Raw genomic sequence first — 21568 nt, 5'->3', positions numbered from 1 at the left:
ATTCTGCTCTATCATGCCACAGAACACAGAACAGAAGTACATATACTATACGCATGATTCATTTGCCTCAGTCACATCACATCATAGATCACAGTTGTTTGGTGTACTTAGTGTTACTATAACGTTTACGTAAATGTCAGGAATTTATTTTCTAAACTACATTAATTTTGTCTGCAGTTAATTTATCAATTAGCCTTGAATTTACTCATCAGCAATTGTGTTTTGTATTTAAATAATAAGTGTCGACAAATGGAGTTTAAAATATGGAGCTGTTTTTCAATGATTTTACTTATTTCATCATGTAAGATAATAATTATTATTCTATTTTTATAAAATTTATTTAAATTTTATTTTTTTATCTAGATAAATAATTTATTATTTAATTAATAATTTGTAAGACTGAGGTTAAGCCAAATTTAAAGAAAGTCAATCATCTTTCTAGAAAGTTTAAGACTTAACAAATTAATCGAGGCCACTGATTTAAAGATATAAAATAATAAAAATTATTTTTTTTTTTTTTTGTTGTAGTGGTTGTGATGTTTTGTTATTGAGTTTCAATGTCAAAAATATATGAATATTCAAAAATTACAATACAGCCTTGTATCAGTTCACGGAACTGGTACGGCCCTTGAGATTTCAAGGACATACTTTTGATGGCGTTTTTATAAATCTCTTTTTTTTTTTTTTTTTTATTTATTTATTTATTCTTAGAGAATTATAATTTTTTTCCTGGATTTCTTATCTAGCCTTGGCGGGTGTAGATGTATAGAGTATTTAAGAGAAAGTTTGTAAATTACAGTTAATTTATGACAAAGTAGAGAATTTCCAAGACGCGTGCATACTATTAATTTAATTGTTTTGTTTAGTTGCAAAAAAAAGTTTTGAAATTATTTTTTTCACGCGAGCTTACGTAAAAATTTTATGTAAAAGTTTTGTTGGATAATCTTTGTATGAAAATTAATTTAACGGGAATAAAATTAAAAAATAGTCAAATGACTGCTAACTTTAATGTCATAATCTTCACAATTTAATTAACTAATGATAATTATTGATTTTTTAGGTATTGACGCTGGGAAAGTTAAAAACTCAGGAAAAGTCCACAGCCGACCTAGTTCTGGAGGTTACCATCCATCTCATTCAGCCCCAGCTCCAGGTTTGTGATTATTTTAAAAGTATACTAGCAACCTTGCAGTCAATAATGACTTTTGTTAAATTAAGCTGTACTTTTTTAACTATTGACATTTTTAAAGATATAAGCTCATCCCGATGTTACACTCATCAAGACCTTTCATTTGAATACCCACATGTATTTTTGATATATTTTTCATATATTTATATATATACATATATAAAATATATGAAAAATTGATGTGGGTTCTCAAATGAAAGGTCTCGATTAGTGTAACATCGAGATGAGCTTATATCTTTAAAAATGTCAATAGTTCACGAGATACAAGGTCATTTCTTAACTATTGACTCTTTTAAAGATATAAGCTCATTCCGATGTTACACTCATCGAGACCTTTCATTTGAATACCCACATGTATTTTTGATATATTTTTCATATATTCATATATATAAATATATAAAATATATGAAAAATTGATGTGGGTATTCAAATGAAAGGTCTCGATGAGTATTATAATGTCGGAATGAGCTTATATCTTTAAAAATGTCAATGGTTCACAAAATACAATATCATTTTTTAACTATTGACATTTTTAAAGATATAAGCTCATTCCGATGTTACCCTCATCGAGGCCTTTCATTTGAATACCCACATGTATTTTTTGATATATTTTTCATGTATACATATATGTAAGATATATATATATATTAAATATATGAAAAATTGATATGGGTACTCAAATGAAAGGTCTCGATGAGTGTAATATCGGGGTGAGCTCATATCTTAAAAAATCTCAATAGTTCACGAGATACAAAGTCATTTCTCAACTATTGACGTTTTTAAAGATATAAGCTCATTTTGATGTTACACTCATCAAGAGCTTTCATTTGAGTACCCACATGCATTTTTGATATATTTTTCTTATATTTATATATTTATATATATGTCAATATTGTACTATGTCAATAGTTTACGAGATACAAGGTCATTTTTTAATTATGAATTTAGAGATAGGGCATTTTCGAATATTTAATTCTTAATAGTATGTAGACGATGACCTATTTTTAAAATAAAGAATAATCATAAAAAATCAAGTACTTAAAATTAGAAAGACAATTTAAAATTAATAATACTAATCTAAAATCAACAGGATGGAACGTTCCGCCAGCTCATACAGCAACTCACCACAACCCTAGTCAAAGTTACAACCCAAGTAGTGGATACCATCCACCACCCAACACTGGGTACCATCCACCACCCAACACTGGGTACCATCCACCACCTAACACTGGTTACCATTCTCCTCCTAACACTGGGTACCATCCTCCTTCTAACACCGGGTACAACCACCCACCTGCCCAAGCTCCTCCTCAGACAATCATCGTAGAGTCCGAGAAACGAGGACTCGGAACTCTCGTCAAGGAAGCCGCTGTTGGAGCTGTAGTTGGAGTCGGAGTCAATGCCGTCGTTAACCGCGTCCTTCCTGGAGGAATTTACGGCAACAATCATCCAGGATACGCCGCTGCGCCAGCACCAGCAGCAGCCCCTGCTGCTCCTGGTGTCACGCACACTGAAATAATTAACAATTACTACGGAAATGGAACTGGTCCAGCTCCAGGAGATCCTGGCCAGGCTCCACCTAACTCAGGAGTTCCTCAGCAAGTTCCTGGTCAGTATCCTCAGCAGGTTCCTGGCCAGTATCCTGCTCAACCACCTAGTGGTAATTATTATGGTCAGCCACAGAACTCAGTCACTTACCGAACTAACAGTGCTGAAACAATGTCTATAAGCAAGTGCAGCCTTATTATTGTTACTATTTGCATGTTTGTCTTTGTTAAGGTTTTTTAAATTAAATTATATTAAAATTTGCAGACGCTTGACAATTTTTTTTTTAAGAATAAACCGAGTCTATAAAATTATTATCTAAAAATTTTATTGATAATTTTTTAAAGCATCTAAAGATATAATTTATTTGTTAAAAAAATTATTAAATCTCTCTCAATTGTAGTATAATGAAATTAAAAATAATAAAGTTGACAGATATTAAAAATTTTTTTATAATTTTATAGAAATAAAATATTATTAAAAAAATTTTATATGTAAAAATTAAAAAAAAAATTGAGAGCTAAATTTATTATCATAAAATTAAAAAACACAATTTAAATAATTTTTTCTTAGCAAATAAATTATTAAAAATAATTAACAATTATTTTTTTCTTCATGACCCATTATGTATATATAAATTAAAGTTTTATTCGATGGACCCCATAGAACTAATGCAAAGAGAGAATGTCTCTCGACCAATAGGGCAGATGGAATGGCCATCGCTTGGCTTGAATAAGGTTCACTAGTCACTTGACCAGTAGGCATGAAAAAACTTTAATTAAAAATAATGTTTTAAAAATAATTATTTGAAAGAAAAAATGAAAAATTGTCAGTCTGCTGATTTAAGTATCAAATTTATGATTGTATATTTTACAATCATTTGTATATTTATCAATTATATTGATCAATAATGTATTATATAGTTTTTTTTTTTTTTTTTAAATCACAAGTATTAATTATAAAAAATTAACGAACGAAATTACTTCCATCCACTAGTTTTAATATTTATGATTTGAAACAGCGCGAACAAGTATTATTAATTTAACAATACTTATATTTTTTGATACGAATATTGAGCTATGCTACTATTTTTAAGAGGCTATTGAGCTATGCTACTATTTTTAAAAGGCTATTGTACACACTTTGAGACTTTAATGGTTATGATATACATAAAAATTTGTCTTCAATTTTTAATCTAAACTTTTGACGCTATGAAGAAGAAATAATGTATTTTTATGAACTTTTTGCTGTTTTTTCTCTGAAATATAAATCTTGTATTAAACTAATATTTGTTAAATTATAAAAAAATTAATTAATAAAAATTTTACAATTTATATGTTTAAAAAAAGTATCTTATATTTTTTACTGCTCCAAAGAAGAAATAATAAAAATCAATTTAGCATATATTTAATAATTTTATAACAAATAAATTATAGCAAAAAAAAATTAGAAAAAAAAATTGACAAGTAGGAATTTCAAAAATAAAAAAATGCAATTTTTTAAAAATAATTTTTTAGAACAAATTTGTTTGTTAAAAAAAATTAAAAAACATTTAAGTGATAGCTAACTGATAAAAATAAATTTAGCAGATATTTAATAATTTTTTTTTTAATAAATTATAACAAAAAAAATTGACAAGTAGAAATTTTAAAAATAAAAAAATGCAATTTTTTAGAACAAATTTGTTTGTTAAAAAAAATTAAAAAACATTTAAGTGATAGCTAACTGATAAAAATAAATTTAGCAGATATTTAATAATTTTTTTTTTAATAAATTATGACAAAAAAAATTGACAAGTAGAAATTTTAAAAATAAAAAAATGCAATTTTTTAAAAATAATTTTTTAGAACAAATTTGTTTGTTAAAAAAAATTAAAACACATTTAAGCGACAGCTAACTTAAATGTCCTGAAGAAATAATCCCCTGAATTTTTTAAAAATATTTTATTATTTTTATCTTCTTTATAATAATAAAATTACTGCTGAAGAGATCGTAATTGCTGTGACATAAATTCCAACTCACGTTTAAAAGCTTCAAACTCATCCGAATTAGAAGTAAACTGTCTCTCAAATCTTTCCCGAAGAATAAGAACTTGTCCTTTCCTCAAAGTGATTTCATAAATCGACTGCGGATTCAACAAAAACGACGCACTGAGCTTCTTTTCAAATATCGGCGTCAAACTTTCATCTAAATAAGCCATTTCACTTTTAATTCTCACATCCAGCGTCGGAATTTTATATTTATACTCCCGATTATTGCACACAATAATAAATCCATCCGTCTGATCAATGAAACTCGCGGAGAAGTAATCAAAATCGTCGCCATCTTGAATAACAAACTGAACACCAATTTGAAATTCGTCACTCAGCGCCACCTGGTCGCTAACATGGCCGTCGGGAATTACAAAATTAAACGACCGGCAGTTAAGAGAATCGTCTAGAAGCGGGTGATTGATTTCGCGCTTTGGAAAAGAAGAAAAGAATTCCAAAACGTCATTTGGCTCCGGCATGTACAATTGTTTGTGAAATATTACACCAATTATGTCAGTGAAAATAATCCATCGCTTGTCAGTAATAACTTCGTACTGAAAAATTACATGCGGAAATTCATTTAAAAATCCAGAAGATATTTCTCCAGTGTTGTGCATGTCATCCCAGAAAATAATAGTGTTTTTTTTTAAATTATTATTTATCATCCTTCCTTTGTACCCGTCAAATTTGTACTTTAATTTATAATCAATTAAATTACAAGAGTATTCATGAATTGGAGAAAATTTCCGGCAAGGTATGTTCAACAGCTGAGACAATTCTACGTAATTGTACATCGCATTTGTATCCAGCAAGTGGTAAAATTTAGACAGGTAAGTGCTAGATAATAAATCCCAGAATGTATTCTCTATTTTTGTAAATTCTTCGTAGTTTATTTTTGTGTAATCACGGTCGTACTCTATTTCTGCGGAGAAGTAATAAGCGCCGCCTTGAGGCTGGGATATTTTTTCTACGCAAACGCGGATATTGTTCCGCTTATAGAGTGTGTAGCGGATTATCAGGTCCTGGATGGTGCTGAATTTATCAGAAGCTTCTGCGATTGTTTCTTTGGCAGTCGTCCGGGTAAATGGAATGAACATAACCTTGGTAATGGAATTAGGATTGTTGTCTTCTTTGTTGGTAGTTTTTTCTTCCTTGTTTTTCTTGCACACAATTACTTTAAGCAAATTTAACCGGTGGATACATTGTTTTAATTGGAATGTATTACCTGCCAGACGGTAACTTGGATAGGCGCTGCTGTCTGAGTTGGGGAAGATCGTGTCATTGTAGTGCAGGATCAGTGACTTGTCTTGGTGGTCTTTGGAGAAGCTTTCTATCATCAAGTCGAAGATTTTTTGAGATATTGGCAGACGCACACTTGTTTCATACTCGACTGTTCCCATTACTAGGTTATTTTTTGCTATTTTTTAAAAATAATTTTATTTATTATGATACTCTATTTAACAAGCACAAAAAAATTTTTTTAATTTTTATTACAGTAAAATTATAATGAAAAAAATTTATAAAACTAAAGTTAATGAAAATGAAGTTAGCCGACATTGCAAAATTTTTAGAAATTTTTTATTGAAAAAATTTTAATTGAAAAATTAAAAAAAAAAATTTCACATGTAAAAAACTTAAAAAACTACCTATAAGTCCAATTTTTTAGAAATATCTTTTTAGTTGTAATTTAATTAATAAAAAAAATCAAAAACTTTTAGACGTCTGCTAATTTTAGTGTCATTAAAGTTAGTCGACGTTTTTAATTTTTTGATTTTTTTTTCATTAATTAAATTAAAACAAAAAAATATTTATTAACAATTGCACTTACAGTTTTTCAAGTTTTTTACAAATGAAATTTATTGTTTTTGTAATTATTTCTTCAGTAAAAAAAAATTCTAAAAATTTTTAAATGTCGGCTAACTTAATTTTCATAGTAAAAAAATTACACATGTGGAAATTTAAAAAGATTTTAAGTGTGCATTTTTTAAAATATTTTTTTATAATAATTGATCTGTTATAAAAATTCCAAAAATTTTTAATAATACTAAAGTTAGCCGACGTTTTTAATTTTTTGATTATTTTTCATTTATTAAATTAGAATTAAAAAATATTTCTTAAAAATTGCACTTATAGTTTTTCTAGTTTTTTACAAGTAAAATTTTTTTTTATTTTTTTGTAAAAATTTTTTCAATAAAAAAAAATTCTTAAATTTTTTCGATGTCGGCTAACTTAATTTTCATAAATTTTTATGACAAATTATAATAAAAAAATTCCATGTGGAAATTAAAAAAATTTTTAAATGTGAATTTTTTGAAATATTTTTTTTTATAATAATTGAAGTGTTATAAAAATTCCAAAAATTTTTAAATGTCTGCTAATTTAATCATTATAATTAATAAAGTAATTTTTAATATTTTAATTATTTATAGGTATGTATAAAAAGACTTACCAATATGAATGACAATTTTATATAACTTGTGACAATTTATCAAATACATCTGATGACAATAATAGTCTAGCATGACAATGTTCCTGTATATCATTAATTTAATTTAAATGATATTGCGACAATTATACATTACATGTGGGGTTGATGAATCATATAAAACTCTATTAAAAATTTTTTAATTGTATTACAATTGATTTTCAGTTTACCTCGGAGAGGTAATACGAAAATGTTGCAAGTTTAATTGTATTATTTGTAAGTCTTGTCTAAAAAAATTTCACTGAGCTGAATAAAGATAATAATAATAATAATAATAATAATGATTATTATTACAATATTTAATGCCTACAATTTATAAAGCAATTAGACATTGATTGTTTTAGATATTCTATTGGGTAATAAACAATAAAAAAAAATAAATAACAATTAATTCTTATCAGTAATTTTTTGTAATTAAAATTCTAGTGAATTTGAGTAGATGATTATAAAATTCGTGATATTTTGTAAACTTATCATTTTATTGTTTATATTATCTTTGATAATTATGGATCTATTTTTATCACACATCCGTTAATTATCTTCCATTTTTTCATTCATTTTTTATAAAACGTATTTAACACCTACGCGGAAACTCTTATCTCTATAAATATAAATTATAACAATTATGTATGCAATAGTGAGCGAAAATATTTATAATATTTAGAGTAATTAAGAATTTAAAATTTAATACAAAAAAATTTTTAACGTAGTTAAATTACTTGGAAAATTTTAAGAAGCTTCAATAAGAGAGAAAAAATTAAATGTTTTAATAAATATTTTTTTTTGTTCAGTTCAATTTTATTTTAAAAAAAGTATTATTCTTTATTGATATTAATTAATAAATTTTAAATTTATATTTGCATATTATAATTGATTGAATAATTAATTTTAAAGTTTTAGATTCTGATAAAGTATACTTTATAATTTCTGGTATAATCGATTAACTATTGACGTTTTAAATTGAAATGGACGTTGATAAAATATTCAATACTCAGGTGAAATATAATAAAAGGTAATTCAATAATTTACAAATTGTTATATTTAAAATTTCAATTATTTTATTTCTTAAATAAAATATAAAGCACTTTAGTAAATCCCAAAACCAGTAACAAAATATAAACGTCAAAAAAAGTATAACAATAAATAATTTATGTTGAATCTTTAGCGATAAATCTGTCCAAAATAGCTTCGCTTGGATAGTCAGGAACCGAAAGTTTCCTGAACCCTTCGTCATCAACAAAACAAATTTCGTGTTCATCCTAAAAAGTAATTAATAATATAAAATTTTAAAATTAAAATTGCTAATTTAAAAATGTTCTTGACACTTACGGGGTCAGCAAGAATAATAACTCGCACGGAAGCTTTTCCAGGAGTGTCTAGAGTGATTAAATCTGTCAAAATTTTATGGCCGTTTTCACGAATTTTTTTTTGTATTCCAGGCTGACTGTCATAAGGAACTGAAAATGCAATCCTACCATATGCTTTTCCATGATCTACTTTAGTTCCTATTAAATTAAATTTATTACAAACTTTAAAATTATTCTTCGTTCTTAGGAATTTCTTTATTATTTCAAAAATAAAAAGAAAATTACCAATATTCTTGAATTCCAATTTTGCTTGATTGTCATCATAGCCAAAAGTAACATTATTGTCATTTTGTTCATAAACTTTCATATTTAAAATATCTTTCCAGTAAGAAACAGTTCGTTGTAGGTTTGAACTAGACAATGTAACTTTCACAACAGGATCTATGATAATAATTTCACTAATTAATATGAAAATTAATTCAGCAGATATTTAACAATTTTTTATAATTTTTGTAACAAATAAACTATTAAAAAAAAATCAATATGTAAAAATTCAAAAAAATTAAAATGCAATTTTTTAAAAATAATTTTTCAGAAAAGTTGTTTTTTAAATATTTAAGTGACTAGAATAATAAATGAGACGAATTTAACTATTTAAAAATAAAAAACAGACCTTGATTAGCAACTTGGGGTTCATTAATAATATAATATTTATAACCACCGGGAGCTTTAAGAACAGAAACTCCATTTTCTTCTTCAACAGGCCAATTATATTTCCTAGCTCGGTCAATTATTTCCTTTGACTTGATAGTAATTCCCTGGAAGTCATTTCCTAGCTCATAATTATTTATTCCGTAGTTATAAGTTAACTCGATGACAAAATGAGAATCTTCTGGGCCATAACCGATCATGGTTTTACTCCAACGACTGTCGTAAGGTCTAAGTCAAAAAATTGTTAATTATAAATAAATAAAATAATACTAAAGTTAGCCGAAGTTATTAATTTTTTTTTTAATAATTAAATTGTTTTTCAATAAAAAAAAAATTCTAAAAATTTTTAAATGTCGGCTAACTTAATTTTCATATTGGTTTTTAGTCCACCAAATTAATTTTATATGTGACAAACGATTGAAGCTTTTTGTTTATTTTTTATTATTTTTTTTTTTTTTTTCTAGATAATGCATTCCACAAATACTTGTGTAAATAAAATTCTTCTTTTTATCTGTCGTTTTCTTTTATGTTATTTATTTGTATAAATATTGATAAGTATATCAATAATGAATAATATTTCAGATTAAAGATTTTCTTGAACAAAAATTGATGTTAATTATAAAGCGATTACGAGACTTTGTAGAAGTGGAAAAGATACTACTTAGATATCCCAACACAGACGTAGCCCGGGAAAACCGCCGAATAAATAAACTATGTAAAGAACGTGATGAGATAATCGCTTTATTAAATGTTAACGATTCTAAACTTATGAAAGTTGTAACGCCGGAACTACAGCCATGGATTCCAGGCATGAAATTGAATTTGGAAGCCCATCGAGTAATCGTTCAACAGATTTTTACAATTGCGTCCTTCCCATATAAAAAGCATTCGGCAAATGCTTGTGTAAAAAAAATTTTTTCTTTCTATTTGTCGTTGTCTTTCATGTTATTTATTTGTATAAATATTGATAAGTATATTAATAATGAATATTATTTCAGATTAAAGATTTTTTTGTAGAAAAATTGATGCTAATTATTAAGGGACTCAAAGATTTTGTTGAAATCGAAGAACTCCTTTTAAGGTGTCCCAAAACAAACGTACCCCGGCTAAATAGCCGAATAAATTAACTATGAAACGAACGTGATCAAATCATCCAAGTATTAAATGAAAATGATAGCGTTTTCATGGATGTTATTTTATTTATTTGTACACTGATAGAAAAACAATCTTGATTCAAGAAACTTTTTTTCTTCAAAACTTGAACTCTTGAAACTAGATATAGATATATTTCTTTCAAGAATTTTTGTCTCTTGGTTCAAGATAGGCGATAAAATTGATTCAAGATGTTACCGACTTGTGTTAAGAATGGCTTTTTTTTTTGAGTCATTAATTTACTTATTTCCAAGAAATAATTTTTTTTTTGGTATAACAATTAAAGACTATTTAGTTTTTGAAATATACTTTGATGAATTATTTTAAGTTTTTTAAACGATAATGTTATTTTGATTGAAAAACTTAAATGTATCGATTGAAGATAATATTGCTCTTGAGCCAAGAAAATCTACATCAAGACAAGAAATTTTTAAAAGCAAAATAATCATTTGTCTTCCAATAGTATATTACATACCTAGGCCAGTAAAATAAGAAAAGTCTCAGATCACATGTAATTGTTGGCCGAGGCGAAGCCGAGGTTGACAAACATGTGATCTGAGGCTTTACACTGGCCAAGGTGTGTATACTATTTTCTGCTCGATGTAGCCGGAATGTGGCAACTTTGTTTAGCGCAGCGGCCAGAAAGTTGCCACTTTCCGGCCGGAGGCAGAAAAATAAATTCTTAGATCAAGAAAATATTTCTTAAGTCAACATAAATGTTCTATCAGTGTATAAATATTGATAAGTATATAAATAATTAATATTATTTCAGATTAAAGATTTTCTTGTAGAAAAGTTGATGTTAATTATAAAGGGACTAAAAGATTTCGTCTCAATTGAGAAAGCCCTTTTAAGGTATCCCAAAATAAGCGTAGCCCGGCTAAATGAACTGTGTAACGAATGTGATCAAATAATCCAAGTATTAAATGAAAATGATAGCGTTCTCATGGATGTTATAACTCCGGAACTAGAGTCTCAGATCCCAAGCAAGCAATTAAATTTATTATTAAATTTATTGATATGCTATCAAATGATCTAAGATTTAATTTATCCTTCTAAAATAATTATTCATGAAATTACCCATTGCAAGCAGCATCACAGCCTTCTGAAAATTCCTCATGTCTCAGTACCTATAAAAAAAATATATAATTAAATTATTCTGCGTTGTATATTTAATAATTAATAATTATAAAAATTCTTACCTTCATACCAAGAATTTCTCGGTAAAATTTAACAGTTAATTTTCGGTCTGGTATTTTGAAAACATAATGTAACGCCCGAGCTGCCATTTTCGATAACTTCTAGTGAAATATAAAATAATATCTAAGAATTTGTCTAAGATTATGAAACAATAAAATACCAGGCGTTTCCAAGCTGTCACGTGAGCCAATTAACTACCGTAATTAGTTGATTAGATTTTTCTGGAATAATTCAATCCCGGTGACTAGTGAGAGGTGAAAGAGCTTCCATTAACCTTGAAATTTTAATTTTAAACTAAAATAATAACACTGAAGTCAGCTGACATTAGAAATTTTTTTATAATTTTATAGCAATTTAATTATTATGAAAAAAAATTAATTAAAAAATTTCACATGTGAAAATAAAAAAAAAATTAAGAGTGGAAATTTTTTAAAATATTTTTTTATTGTAATTTATATTAATTTATATTATCCTTCTTTCCTTTTCTAAAAAGTTGATGGTCGGATGTCGGGTTGCAGTCAACTAGTCAGACTAACAACATTCCGAATTAATAAATTACTAGAACTTAGAAAGTAAATATTAAATGTAATTTAAAATAATTAATTTTACAAATTTTAAAATTCCGAAAAATATAATCTTAAATAAAAAAAAATCTAAAGCTATATTAATAGAATCTTTCAAAGTTACAAAGTCTCAATAAATTAAAAAACATAACAACGAAAATTTATACGCCAAAATGAATGAACAGACGAACACTCATTTAGCCGAAAAATGTAAATAATTTTATAATTAGATTAGAAATTTTTTTTAATTAATTTTTGAAAATTAATTTTATTTTAATTTCCAAGCATGTATGGAAAACACTCAAATTTCATGATTGTAAAGGTGGACCATCTAAGAAAAACTTCCAATTTTTGGATGAGTAATTTTCGGCCGAATCATTATTCGGATAGATGAGTATTCGGATGAATATACGTCGGAACAACCCTTTTTCGAAATCAAATTAATTTTAACTCTTGAGGAATATAAGATTTATATTTACTTTTATTCGATAACCCGGTGTTTTATAATTTACAAAATTGTTTTTCGGCTGTTATTCTATTTAAGCTAATGTATTTTATAAACTTTGAATGTAGCGGAATTTTAAATTTTCTAGAGTTTTAATAATTTGGAATGTTGTCGATCTGACTAGTTGACCGCAACCCCGGATGTCGTATCGTTTTTCGGTTGTTCATTGGTCGACTAAGATAATGGCGGGATTTTTGAAAGAATGAAGGCGAGCATGTTATGTCTAGTAATTTAAAAATTTTTATAACTTTTTTTTATAATAATAAAGTTAGCCGACATTTTTAATTTTTTGATTTTGCTTCATTTATTAAATTAGAACTAAAAAATGTTTTTTTTTAAATTGCACTTACAGTTTTTTAAATTTTTTACATGCAAAATTTTTTTTCAATTGTTTGTAATAATTGATTTCAATAAAAAAAATTGTAAAAATTTTTAGATGTCAGCTAACTTAACTTTCATCTTCTTTTTATTAAAAAATTTTATTGAAAAATTTATTAAAAAAAAATTTCATTTGTAAAAAATTTGAAAAACCGGAAATGAAATTCAAAAAAAATATTTTTTTGTTCTAATTTTTTCAATAAAAAATAATCAAAAAATTAAAAACGTCGGCTAATTTTATTATTTTAAAAAATTGACATATAGAAATTTATAAAAATTAAAAATGCAATTTTTTTAAAATAATTTTATGGTGCAAATTTTTTTATTAAAAAAAATTAAAAAATTCTCTAGTGACAGCTAACTTTAATGTCATTAATAATTTTTAAAAATTTTTACATTTCAAATTTTTTTATTGAATTTTTTTTAGTTAAGGAGGTCCTTTCGCCGCCAATGTAAAATAAAAAATATTAGATTATGAGTAAATTTAATTTTTTTCTAATAGTTAAGGTCCTTATTTATCTTATAGTGAGGTTTAAATTATACTTTACCGGACAAATTTTTGAAAAAATAAAATTTTTAAATGTTAGTATTTGTTCAGAGTCTTACGAGAAAATCAGACGTTTGCAGTATTTCTCGAATTATACTATCAGTCATGGATTAGATGAAGTAAAAAAAAACTAAAAATCAGATTTTCCAAATATTCAGGTTTCTTTTTTTGCAATAAAATATATCAGTTACCGAGATATTTATTGAGAAATTAATATTTAAAAATCACAAAAAATTCTCAAGTTACCTACAATAAAATGGAGTCAAAAGATTTGGCAACGTTGCGTAGCGCGCGAGCTTCAGACCATTCAATAAATTCAAACTAAACTTTAACGCGCTTATGTTTTTCATGCATACTTATTAGTTAATTTATTTTATTTATTTATTTATTTATTGAAATTTAAATGCCAAGGCATAAAGCCAAATAGCAAAAAGTAAAATACATATAATTTAGTTTCACATAAGTAATAAAATGAGATTCGAAGTATTGGTTACATATAAAATTTTGTAATATTTATAAACAATATAATTTAAATTAGAAGTATATCGTAACTAAACGTAATATTTAAGTGCATTCAGAAAGAGAAGCATGATTACAGTTTTTAGTATCTTAATATACACAATTTTTACTTTACTAGTATGGTACAATAATTGTAAATAGAAATCAAGCTAATCTAAACTTAAAAGAAAATCAAATAGCTTCGATTCTAATTTAAATGATTCTAAGCTAAGAGAGTTTGGGATTTCAGGTGGCAAATCTTGCCAGAACCTGATAGCAGAAACAACAAAAGAATATTCATAAATAGTACTCGAAAATTTGGGAATTTTGAACATGACGTTATTTTTTGCTGCTAATCTGTCTGATCGTCTAATTTCAGGGTCTTCATCAACAAATAGGCTTCTCAGAAATTTAGGTTCACCTGTAGATAATAGTTTGTAGAATAAGCAGCCCAAATAATACAACCTGCGCGACTTAACAGTTAAGGTAGTTGTAGCGTGATAGGCATTTCAACAGAAAATTATGAAATTTTTTTTATTGAAAGATAAATATATTAATAATTCACTACCAAAATTTCAGATCAATTGACCGCACCGTTTTTGAGTAATTAATTTTTGAAATTGCATCTTTTACACGTAGCGGTATAGAGAGATGATAAAGTTAGTATGAAATCTTCCATACCACTCGAGTGGGCCAAAGATTTCATACTAACTTTATCATCTCTCTATACCGCTACGTGTAAAAGATGCAATTTCAAAAATTAATTACTCAAAAACGGTGCGGTCAATTGATCTGAAATTTTGGTAGTGAATTATTAATATATTTATCTTTCAATAAAAAAAATTTCATAATTTTCTGTTGAAATGCCTATCACGCTACAACTACCTTAACCAATTTAGTTGACGTCGATATGGTGTAATATGTTCATCCCGTTTTAAATTAAAAATAAATCGAATAATACTATTTACAAGACGCTGAAGTTTACAATCAAGTTTAGTAGTTAGGCCAAGCAACACTACCGAACAATAATCAATTATAGGAAGAATAGTGGCGGATGCTAGTAATTTACGAGATGTTAATGATAAGATATTCTTTCTGTATTTTAAACTATTTATTGTTAGCAAATTTTCATAATTCATAATTGAAAAATTAAACAATAATTAAAAAATCAAACTAAAAATTAAAAAATAAATAATAGTTTAAAAAAACTAAAAACACGCTTTTTATAGAAAACCAAACTAAAAAATAGAAAATAAATTTTAATAAATTTAAATTAAGAATAGTGTTAAAAATTTCAATAAATATAAATTAATAATAGTGTAAATAAAAAAATGTATTTTATTTTAAAAAGCGTGAGGTGCATGGTGTCAATAGTTATAAATATTTTATTGACAGATATGAGTAGAGTGATTATCATTTTGATAATATCTTAAAAGCTCCCCACGCTTTTTTAAAATAAAATACATTTTTTTATTTACACTATTATTAATTTATATTTATTGAAATTTTTAACACTATTCTTAATTTAAATTTATTTTCTATTTTTAGTTTGGTTTTCTATAAAAGCGTGTTTTTAGTTTTTAAACTATTATTTATTTTTACTTTTAGTTTGGTTTATTTATAAAAGCGTGATTTTTTAGTTTTTTTAAACTATTATTTGTTGATTATCAAAAATATTCAGGCGCGCAAATTACCCACGGAGAGTTACATACTGACATACTGACATACTGACAAACTGACATACAAGTGAAGCTAATATAAAGCGTGTAAAAATACTAGCATTTCTGCCATGAGACATTAGAATGTTATGGTTTTGTGACTAAACATTTTTAATTAATTTATTTATTTACACTGACTGCAAAAAGTTAAACACGGTTAAGGTTATATTGTGCAAATAAAAATGTAAACAACCGAAATAAAGCGTTGCCAAATCACGGACAGGTTACTAACAGCTGATTTACAAGTCATAGTATATTACACATCTAGGGTAGTAAAATAAGAAATGTCTCAGATCACATGTAATTGTTGTCCGAGGCAAAGCCGAGGTCAATAAACATGTGATCTGAGGCTTTCTTATTTACTGCCCGTGGTGTGTATACTATTTTTCTCCTCGACGGAGGCGGAAAGCGGCATTTTCGTTTAGCGCAGCGGGAGGAAAATTGACGCTTTCCGCCCGGAGGTGAGAAAATTAATTTTTGTATTTAACTATTTTTTTTTTTAATTTTCAAAATTTCAACGATTAATGCCTCATATACTATTTATTTTTTAATTTTAGGAATTTTTATCGGTTTTGTATTTTAATTTATTGAAAATTTACTACTACAGTTGTTATGACTCAACTGGAGCGAAAGGACTTCCTTAATAAATTACTATTCCGCTAAAGCGGCGGTTCTTTTTTAAATTACTGAAATGAGAGTTTCGACTATTGACTAACTTCACACTCTCAAGTATTTTTATTATACAGATAAATACATATATATAAGGTGTATAGTCTCCATGATTGTGACACATGTGTATAACCTATTTATTTGAATATAAGATTTTACCGAACATACACGATTGATTGTAAAAAAAACTTTAATAAAAATAATAACCAAAGATGACTATAAAATTGTCCGCAAGCAAGCAATCGCCTCCACTGGGTAAGTATTTATTTTTAGTTAGAAGATTTTTTTACAAAGTCTATTTTTACACCAACATGGGACGGAATTTCATCATTATATTTATCACTTGCAGGAGCGATAATAGCCGCTGAATTTGTTTCAAGTAAAAACAACAAGAACAAAGTCGACATCGAGTACCCGGAACCGTGGAAACCGGCGTCAAATGTTCAATTGTTGGTTAACGATCAAGTTGTCTGCGATGATGACTGCAATGTAGGACGTTATTTGGCCAGGACTATCGACGACAGCTTATACGGTAATTTATTACTAATAGCCAAGATTTTTTGTCTTAATTTTTAAATAATAATTAATTTTATTGAATTTTTGATATTATGGCGAATATATTGGTCGTAAAATAGATTTTTATAGTTAAATTTGGTATCTTTAGGAAAGTCTTGACTTAGAGTTATGCCTTTTCAAGCTTTCATGTCATTCTCACCAATAGTCAATTTATGATGATAAGTATTTGGGCTGCATTCGAAAATGCTCTATTTCTAGTAACAAAATTCAGAAATGACCTTGTATCTCGTGAACTATTGACATTTTTAAATATATAAGCTCATTCCGATGTTACACTCATCAAGAGCTTTCATTTGAGTACCCACATCAATTTTTTATATATTTTATTTATTAATATATATTATATATAAATATATATATGAAAAATATATAAAAAATGCATGTGGGTACTCAAATGAATGCTCTTGATGAGTGTATCATCGGGATGAGCTTATATCATTAAAAAGGTCAAAAGTTAAAAATGCACAGAGCAATTTACTAAATATCTTGTGAACTATTGATATTTTTAAAGATATAAGCTCATCCCGATGTTACACTCATCGAGACCTTTCATTTGAGTACCCCCATGCATTTTTGATATATTTTTCATATATACATATATGTAATATATATAAATATATGAAAAATTGATGTGGGTACTCAAATGAAAGATCTTGACGAGTGTAACATCGGGATGAGCATATATCTTTAAAAATGTCAATAATTAAGAAATTATATTGTATTTTGTCAATTATGATATTTTTTAAAATATAAGCTCATCCTGACGTTACTCTCATCGAGACCTTTCATTTGAGTACCCACATCAATTTTTCATATATTTTATATATTTTTCATATATTCATATATATGTATATATGAAAAATATATCAAAAATGCATGTGGGTACTTAAATAAAAGCTCTCGATAAGCGTAACATCGGGATGAGCTTATATCTTGAAAAAAGTCAATATTTAAAAAAGTACAGTGCAATTTATTAAAAATCATTATTTAATAAAGCAAAATTTTATTTATTAATAGTTCACAAGTCACGGCAGTCACATAATGACTGCAAGGTTGCTAGTTATTAAAAAATAAAATTATTAATTATGAATCTTAATTTTGGAATTACAGTAAAATATTGATTGTATAAAAAAATTATAAGACATTTTTTGTAAAAAATTAAATTTCCTACAACTTTTTTTTCTAAAACCAATATTTTCGACAAAAATCTCTCATAATTAATGAATTATTTTTTTAACATTAGGAGGAGCTGGAATTTTAGAAAGAACTCAGGTAGACAGTTGGTTGTCATACAGCAACGGACCTTTGAAAAATCCCAGCAACTTAGCAGCCTCAAAAGAGCTCTTAAATAAGAACCTTTCCAAGAATTGGTTGGTAACAGAGCAAGTGACTCTAGCAGACATCTACGTGCTTGCTAGCCTAGTAAACCTAAATTACACACCAGAAGCTCAGTATCCTGAGCTGCTCCGCTGGTTCAAGAAAATTAGCTCGTTGAAGTACGTGTCTAAAGTCTTGAATACGTTTAACAAAGCTTCAGTTCTTCCAGCTGGGAAGCAGAAGAAAGAGGAAGCAGCTCAGAAGCCGACGATGGCTGGCAGAAAGCAGGAAGGAAAATTTGTTGAGCTACCAGGAGCTGAAGAGGGTAAAGTTATTGTACGCTTTCCTCCAGAAGCTAGCGGGTATTTGCATATTGGTCATGCTAAAGCTGCTCTGTTGAATCAATATTATGCTGACACTTTCAAAGGTAAAAAAATTTTTAATTTATTTTAATGGTTTTTATTTATTTCTAGTAATTTAATTAATTTCTGTAGATACATAATTAAGAAATGACCTTGTATCTTCTGAACTATTGACATTTTTAAGGATATAAGCTCATTCCGACACTACACTCATCAAGAGCTTTCATTTGAGTACCCACATGCATTTTCGTATATTTTTCATATATTTATATATATTATATATATGTAAATATAAAAATATATGAAAATGCATGTGGGTACTTCAATGAAAGCTCTTGATGAGTGTAACATCGGAATGAGCTTATATCTTTAAAAATGTCAATAGTTAAGAAATGACACTGTAGTTTGTGAACTATTGACATTTTTTGAAGATATAAGCTCACCCCGGCATTACACTCATCGAGACCTTTCGTTTGAGTACCCACATCAATTTTTCATATACTTTTTATATATATATATGAAAATGCATGTGAGTATTTAAATAAAAGCTCTTGATGAGTGTAACATCGGGATGAGCTTATATCTTTTAAAACGTCAATAGTTAAGAAATGATATTGTATCTTGTTAACTAATGACATTTTTAAAGATATAGGCTCATCCCTATATTACACTCATCAAGACTTTTCATTTGAGTACCCACATCAATTTTTCATATATTTATATATATGTATATATGAAAAATATATGAAAATGCATGTGGGTACTCAAATGAAAGCTCTTGATGAGTGTAATATCGGGATGAGTTTATATCTTTAAAAACATCAATAATTAAGAAATTACCTTGTATCTCGTGAACTAGTGATATTTTTAAAGATATAAGCTCATCCCGATGTTACACTCATCAAGACCTTTCATTTGAGTACCCACATCAATTTTTCATATATTTCGTATATTTATATATATTACATATATGTATATATGAAAAATATATCAAAAATACATATGGGTACTCAAATGAAAACTCTCGATGAGTGTAACATCAAGACGAGCTTATATCCTAAAAAACATCAATATTTAAGAAAATACAGTTCAATTTAACAAAAGTCATTATTTAACAAGCAAAATTTTATTTATTTATCATTCACAAGTCACAGCAGTCACATAGTAATTTGTTTCTAATTTATAATTAATAATTAAACTCTTCAAATAATCAACAACTTGGACAATAAAAAATATTTATTTCTCAGCACATTCGCTAAAATACTCGACCTTCCTCAAAAACATATCTCCTCATTGTCCACATTCCTGTTAATTTACTCGTTTAAATAAATCACTTACATCAATTAAAAATCTAAATTTTCACTATAGGTACTTTGATAATGCGATTTGATGACACGAACCCCGCAAAGGAGACCGTGGAATTCGAGCAAGAAATCCTCGAAGACCTCAAACTGTTGGAAATAAAACCAGATCGTTTCACCCACACCTCGGATTACTTCGAGCTGATGCTGAAGTACTGCGAGCAGCTGATCCGAGAAGGGAAAGCTTTTGTAGACGACACTCCAGCAGAAGTAATGAAAGAGCAACGTGACAAGAAAGAGCCTTCCAAGAATCGCAACAACCCAGTAGAAAAAAACCTCCAGCTGTGGGAAGAAATGAAGAAAGGAACCGAAAAAGGTCAGACTTGTTGCGTTAGAGCCAAGATAGACTTTGCATCAGCCAACGGGTGCATAAGAGACCCGACAATTTACCGGTGCAAGCCTGAATCACACCCCAGAACTTTAAACAAGTACAAAGTCTATCCTACGTATGATTTTGCCTGTCCAATAGTAGATTCAATTGAAGGTGTGACTCATACTTTAAGAACTACCGAGTACACTGACAGAGATCCTCAGTTCTTCTGGTTCATAGAAGCTCTTAAATTAAGACGTCCTTACATCTGGGCGTACTCGAGGCTGAATATGACCAACACTGTCTTGTCAAAGCGTAAGCTCACTTGGTTCGTCGACAGCGGCTTGGTTGACGGCTGGGACGATCCTAGACTGCCGACTGTGAGGGGAATCCTCAGACATGGATTGACAGTCGAGGGCTTGAAGCAGTTCATCATCGCCCAGGGTGGTTCAAGGTCTGTCGTCTTCATGGAGTGGGACAAAATTTGGGCGATTAATAAAAAAATAATTGACCCGATTGCCTTTCGCTTCACTGCTCTCCAGTCTGATGATCTGGTACGGGTCAACGTGCTTGATGCGGTTGATGATCAGTTCCTTGAGGTCCAATATCATCCCAAGTCTCCGGAGCTGGGCATGAAGAAGGTTCTTGTTGGAAAGAAAATTTTTATTGAGAGGGTTGATGCTGATACTCTTAAATCTGGAGAAAAAGCCACTTTTATTTCCTGGGGGAATTTGATGATTGAAAATATCAAGAAGGCTGCGGGTAGGATTACTGAAATTGACGCCAGGCTTAAGCTTGATGACAAGGATTATAAAAATACAGTGAAGTTGACCTGGTTGGCGGAAAAGGGGGATAAAGATGATTATAAGAAGGATGGCGAGTTGGTTCCTTGTGTTGCGGTTTATTTTGATCATATTATTAGCAAGAATGTTTTGGGGAAGGATGATGATTTTAAGGACTTTATTACTAAAGATACTAGGGTAAGTTTTTTTTATAATTAATTAATTATTTTATATTTTTATTTTATTATAATTAAAGCTAGATTTTTGTCTTTTTGAAGTTGATGGATTAAATTTTGATATTACGGCGAAAATATTGGTCTTAAAAAAAAGGTTTTATAGGTATTTTTATAATTAATAAATTAT

The 21568-nt window shown here is 27.8% G+C and overlaps 4 protein-coding genes across 11 annotated transcripts in view; 2 read left to right on the top strand and 2 right to left on the bottom strand.

Annotated features, from left to right (window-relative positions):
- Positions 1 to 7301, bottom strand: part of LOC123271653 — a 100957-nt gene extending 93656 nt beyond the window's left edge. Inside the window, exons 1-2 of one of the 2 annotated variants that reach the window (XM_044738036.1) lie at positions 7214 to 7301; positions 4757 to 6181 (exon numbers count right to left, since the gene is read on the bottom strand). In XM_044738036.1, the coding sequence (XP_044593971.1) occupies positions 4757 to 6181; positions 7214 to 7286 (1498 nt within the window). In that variant the 5' untranslated portion in view covers positions 7287 to 7301. Of the gene's footprint in view, positions 1 to 4756; positions 6185 to 7101; positions 7121 to 7213 lie in introns of those variants that run through there. The other variant, XM_044738037.1, reaches the window with a different exon arrangement.
- Positions 63 to 2997, top strand: LOC123271654 (splicing factor 3A subunit 2-like). 3 transcript variants are annotated; one of them, XM_044738040.1, is made up of 4 exons: positions 63 to 301; positions 1061 to 1153; positions 2274 to 2386; positions 2435 to 2997. In XM_044738040.1, exons 1-4 carry the CDS (start codon positions 250 to 252, stop codon positions 2975 to 2977), a joined length of 801 nt encoding a protein of 266 aa, XP_044593975.1. In that variant the 5' UTR covers positions 63 to 249; the 3' UTR covers positions 2978 to 2997. The 3 variants fall into 3 exon arrangements, with proteins under 3 accessions (XP_044593975.1, XP_044593973.1, XP_044593974.1); XM_044738038.1 differs by having other exon boundaries at positions 67 to 301; positions 2274 to 2997; XM_044738039.1 differs by having other exon boundaries at positions 72 to 301; positions 2280 to 2997.
- Positions 310 to 11937, bottom strand: LOC123271655 (glyoxalase domain-containing protein 4). Of its 2 annotated transcripts, XM_044738042.1 has the most exons (8): positions 11780 to 11937; positions 11622 to 11720; positions 11500 to 11549; positions 9230 to 9495; positions 8842 to 8997; positions 8579 to 8754; positions 8335 to 8508; positions 310 to 321 (listed from the first exon to the last, which is right to left on the bottom strand). In XM_044738042.1, exons 2-7 carry the CDS (start codon positions 11706 to 11708, stop codon positions 8398 to 8400), a joined length of 846 nt encoding a protein of 281 aa, XP_044593977.1. In that variant the 5' UTR covers positions 11709 to 11720; positions 11780 to 11937; the 3' UTR covers positions 310 to 321; positions 8335 to 8397. The 2 variants fall into 2 exon arrangements, with proteins under 2 accessions (XP_044593977.1, XP_044593976.1); XM_044738041.1 differs by having other exon boundaries at positions 11622 to 11936.
- A 4641-nt stretch (positions 11938 to 16578) lies between these two features.
- LOC123271799 (bifunctional glutamate/proline--tRNA ligase) overlaps positions 16579 to 21568 on the top strand; it is a 26691-nt gene continuing 21701 nt past the window's right edge. For all 4 annotated transcript variants that reach the window (XM_044738213.1, XM_044738214.1, XM_044738215.1 and 1 more), the window contains exons 1-4: positions 16579 to 16752; positions 16847 to 17029; positions 18317 to 18817; positions 20121 to 21403. In XM_044738213.1, coding sequence (XP_044594148.1) covers positions 16710 to 16752; positions 16847 to 17029; positions 18317 to 18817; positions 20121 to 21403 — 2010 coding nt within the window. In that variant the 5' untranslated portion in view covers positions 16579 to 16709. The remainder of the gene's footprint in view (positions 16753 to 16846; positions 17030 to 18316; positions 18818 to 20120; positions 21404 to 21568) is intronic.

The sequence above is a fragment of the Cotesia glomerata genome, linkage group LG9 (genome assembly GCF_020080835.1).
Source record: "Cotesia glomerata isolate CgM1 linkage group LG9, MPM_Cglom_v2.3, whole genome shotgun sequence".
In the NCBI taxonomy this organism is placed as follows: domain Eukaryota; kingdom Metazoa; phylum Arthropoda; class Insecta; order Hymenoptera; family Braconidae; genus Cotesia; species Cotesia glomerata.
Note: the sequence above shows the minus strand (reverse complement) of the source record. Positions and strands in the feature narration are given on the sequence as shown.

Coding starts and splice junctions, on each gene's coding strand:
- LOC123271654 (XM_044738038.1), top strand. CDS start 250: ATGGAGTTTAAAATATGGAGCTGTTTTTCAATGATTTTACTTATTTCA. Junction 302..1,060: donor GATTTTACTTATTTCATCAT/GTAAGATAATAA, acceptor TTGATTTTTTAG/GTATTGACGCTGGGAAAGTT. Junction 1,154..2,273: donor TCATTCAGCCCCAGCTCCAG/GTTTGTGATTAT, acceptor CTAATCTAAAAT/CAACAGGATGGAACGTTCCG.
- LOC123271655 (XM_044738042.1), bottom strand. CDS start 11,708: ATGGCAGCTCGGGCGTTACATTATGTTTTCAAAATACCAGACCGAAAA. Junction 11,550..11,621: donor GAGAAATTCTTGGTATGAAG/GTAAGAATTTTT, acceptor TTTTTTTTATAG/GTACTGAGACATGAGGAATT. Junction 8,998..9,229: donor ACCCCAAGTTGCTAATCAAG/GTCTGTTTTTTA, acceptor TTATTATCATAG/ATCCTGTTGTGAAAGTTACA.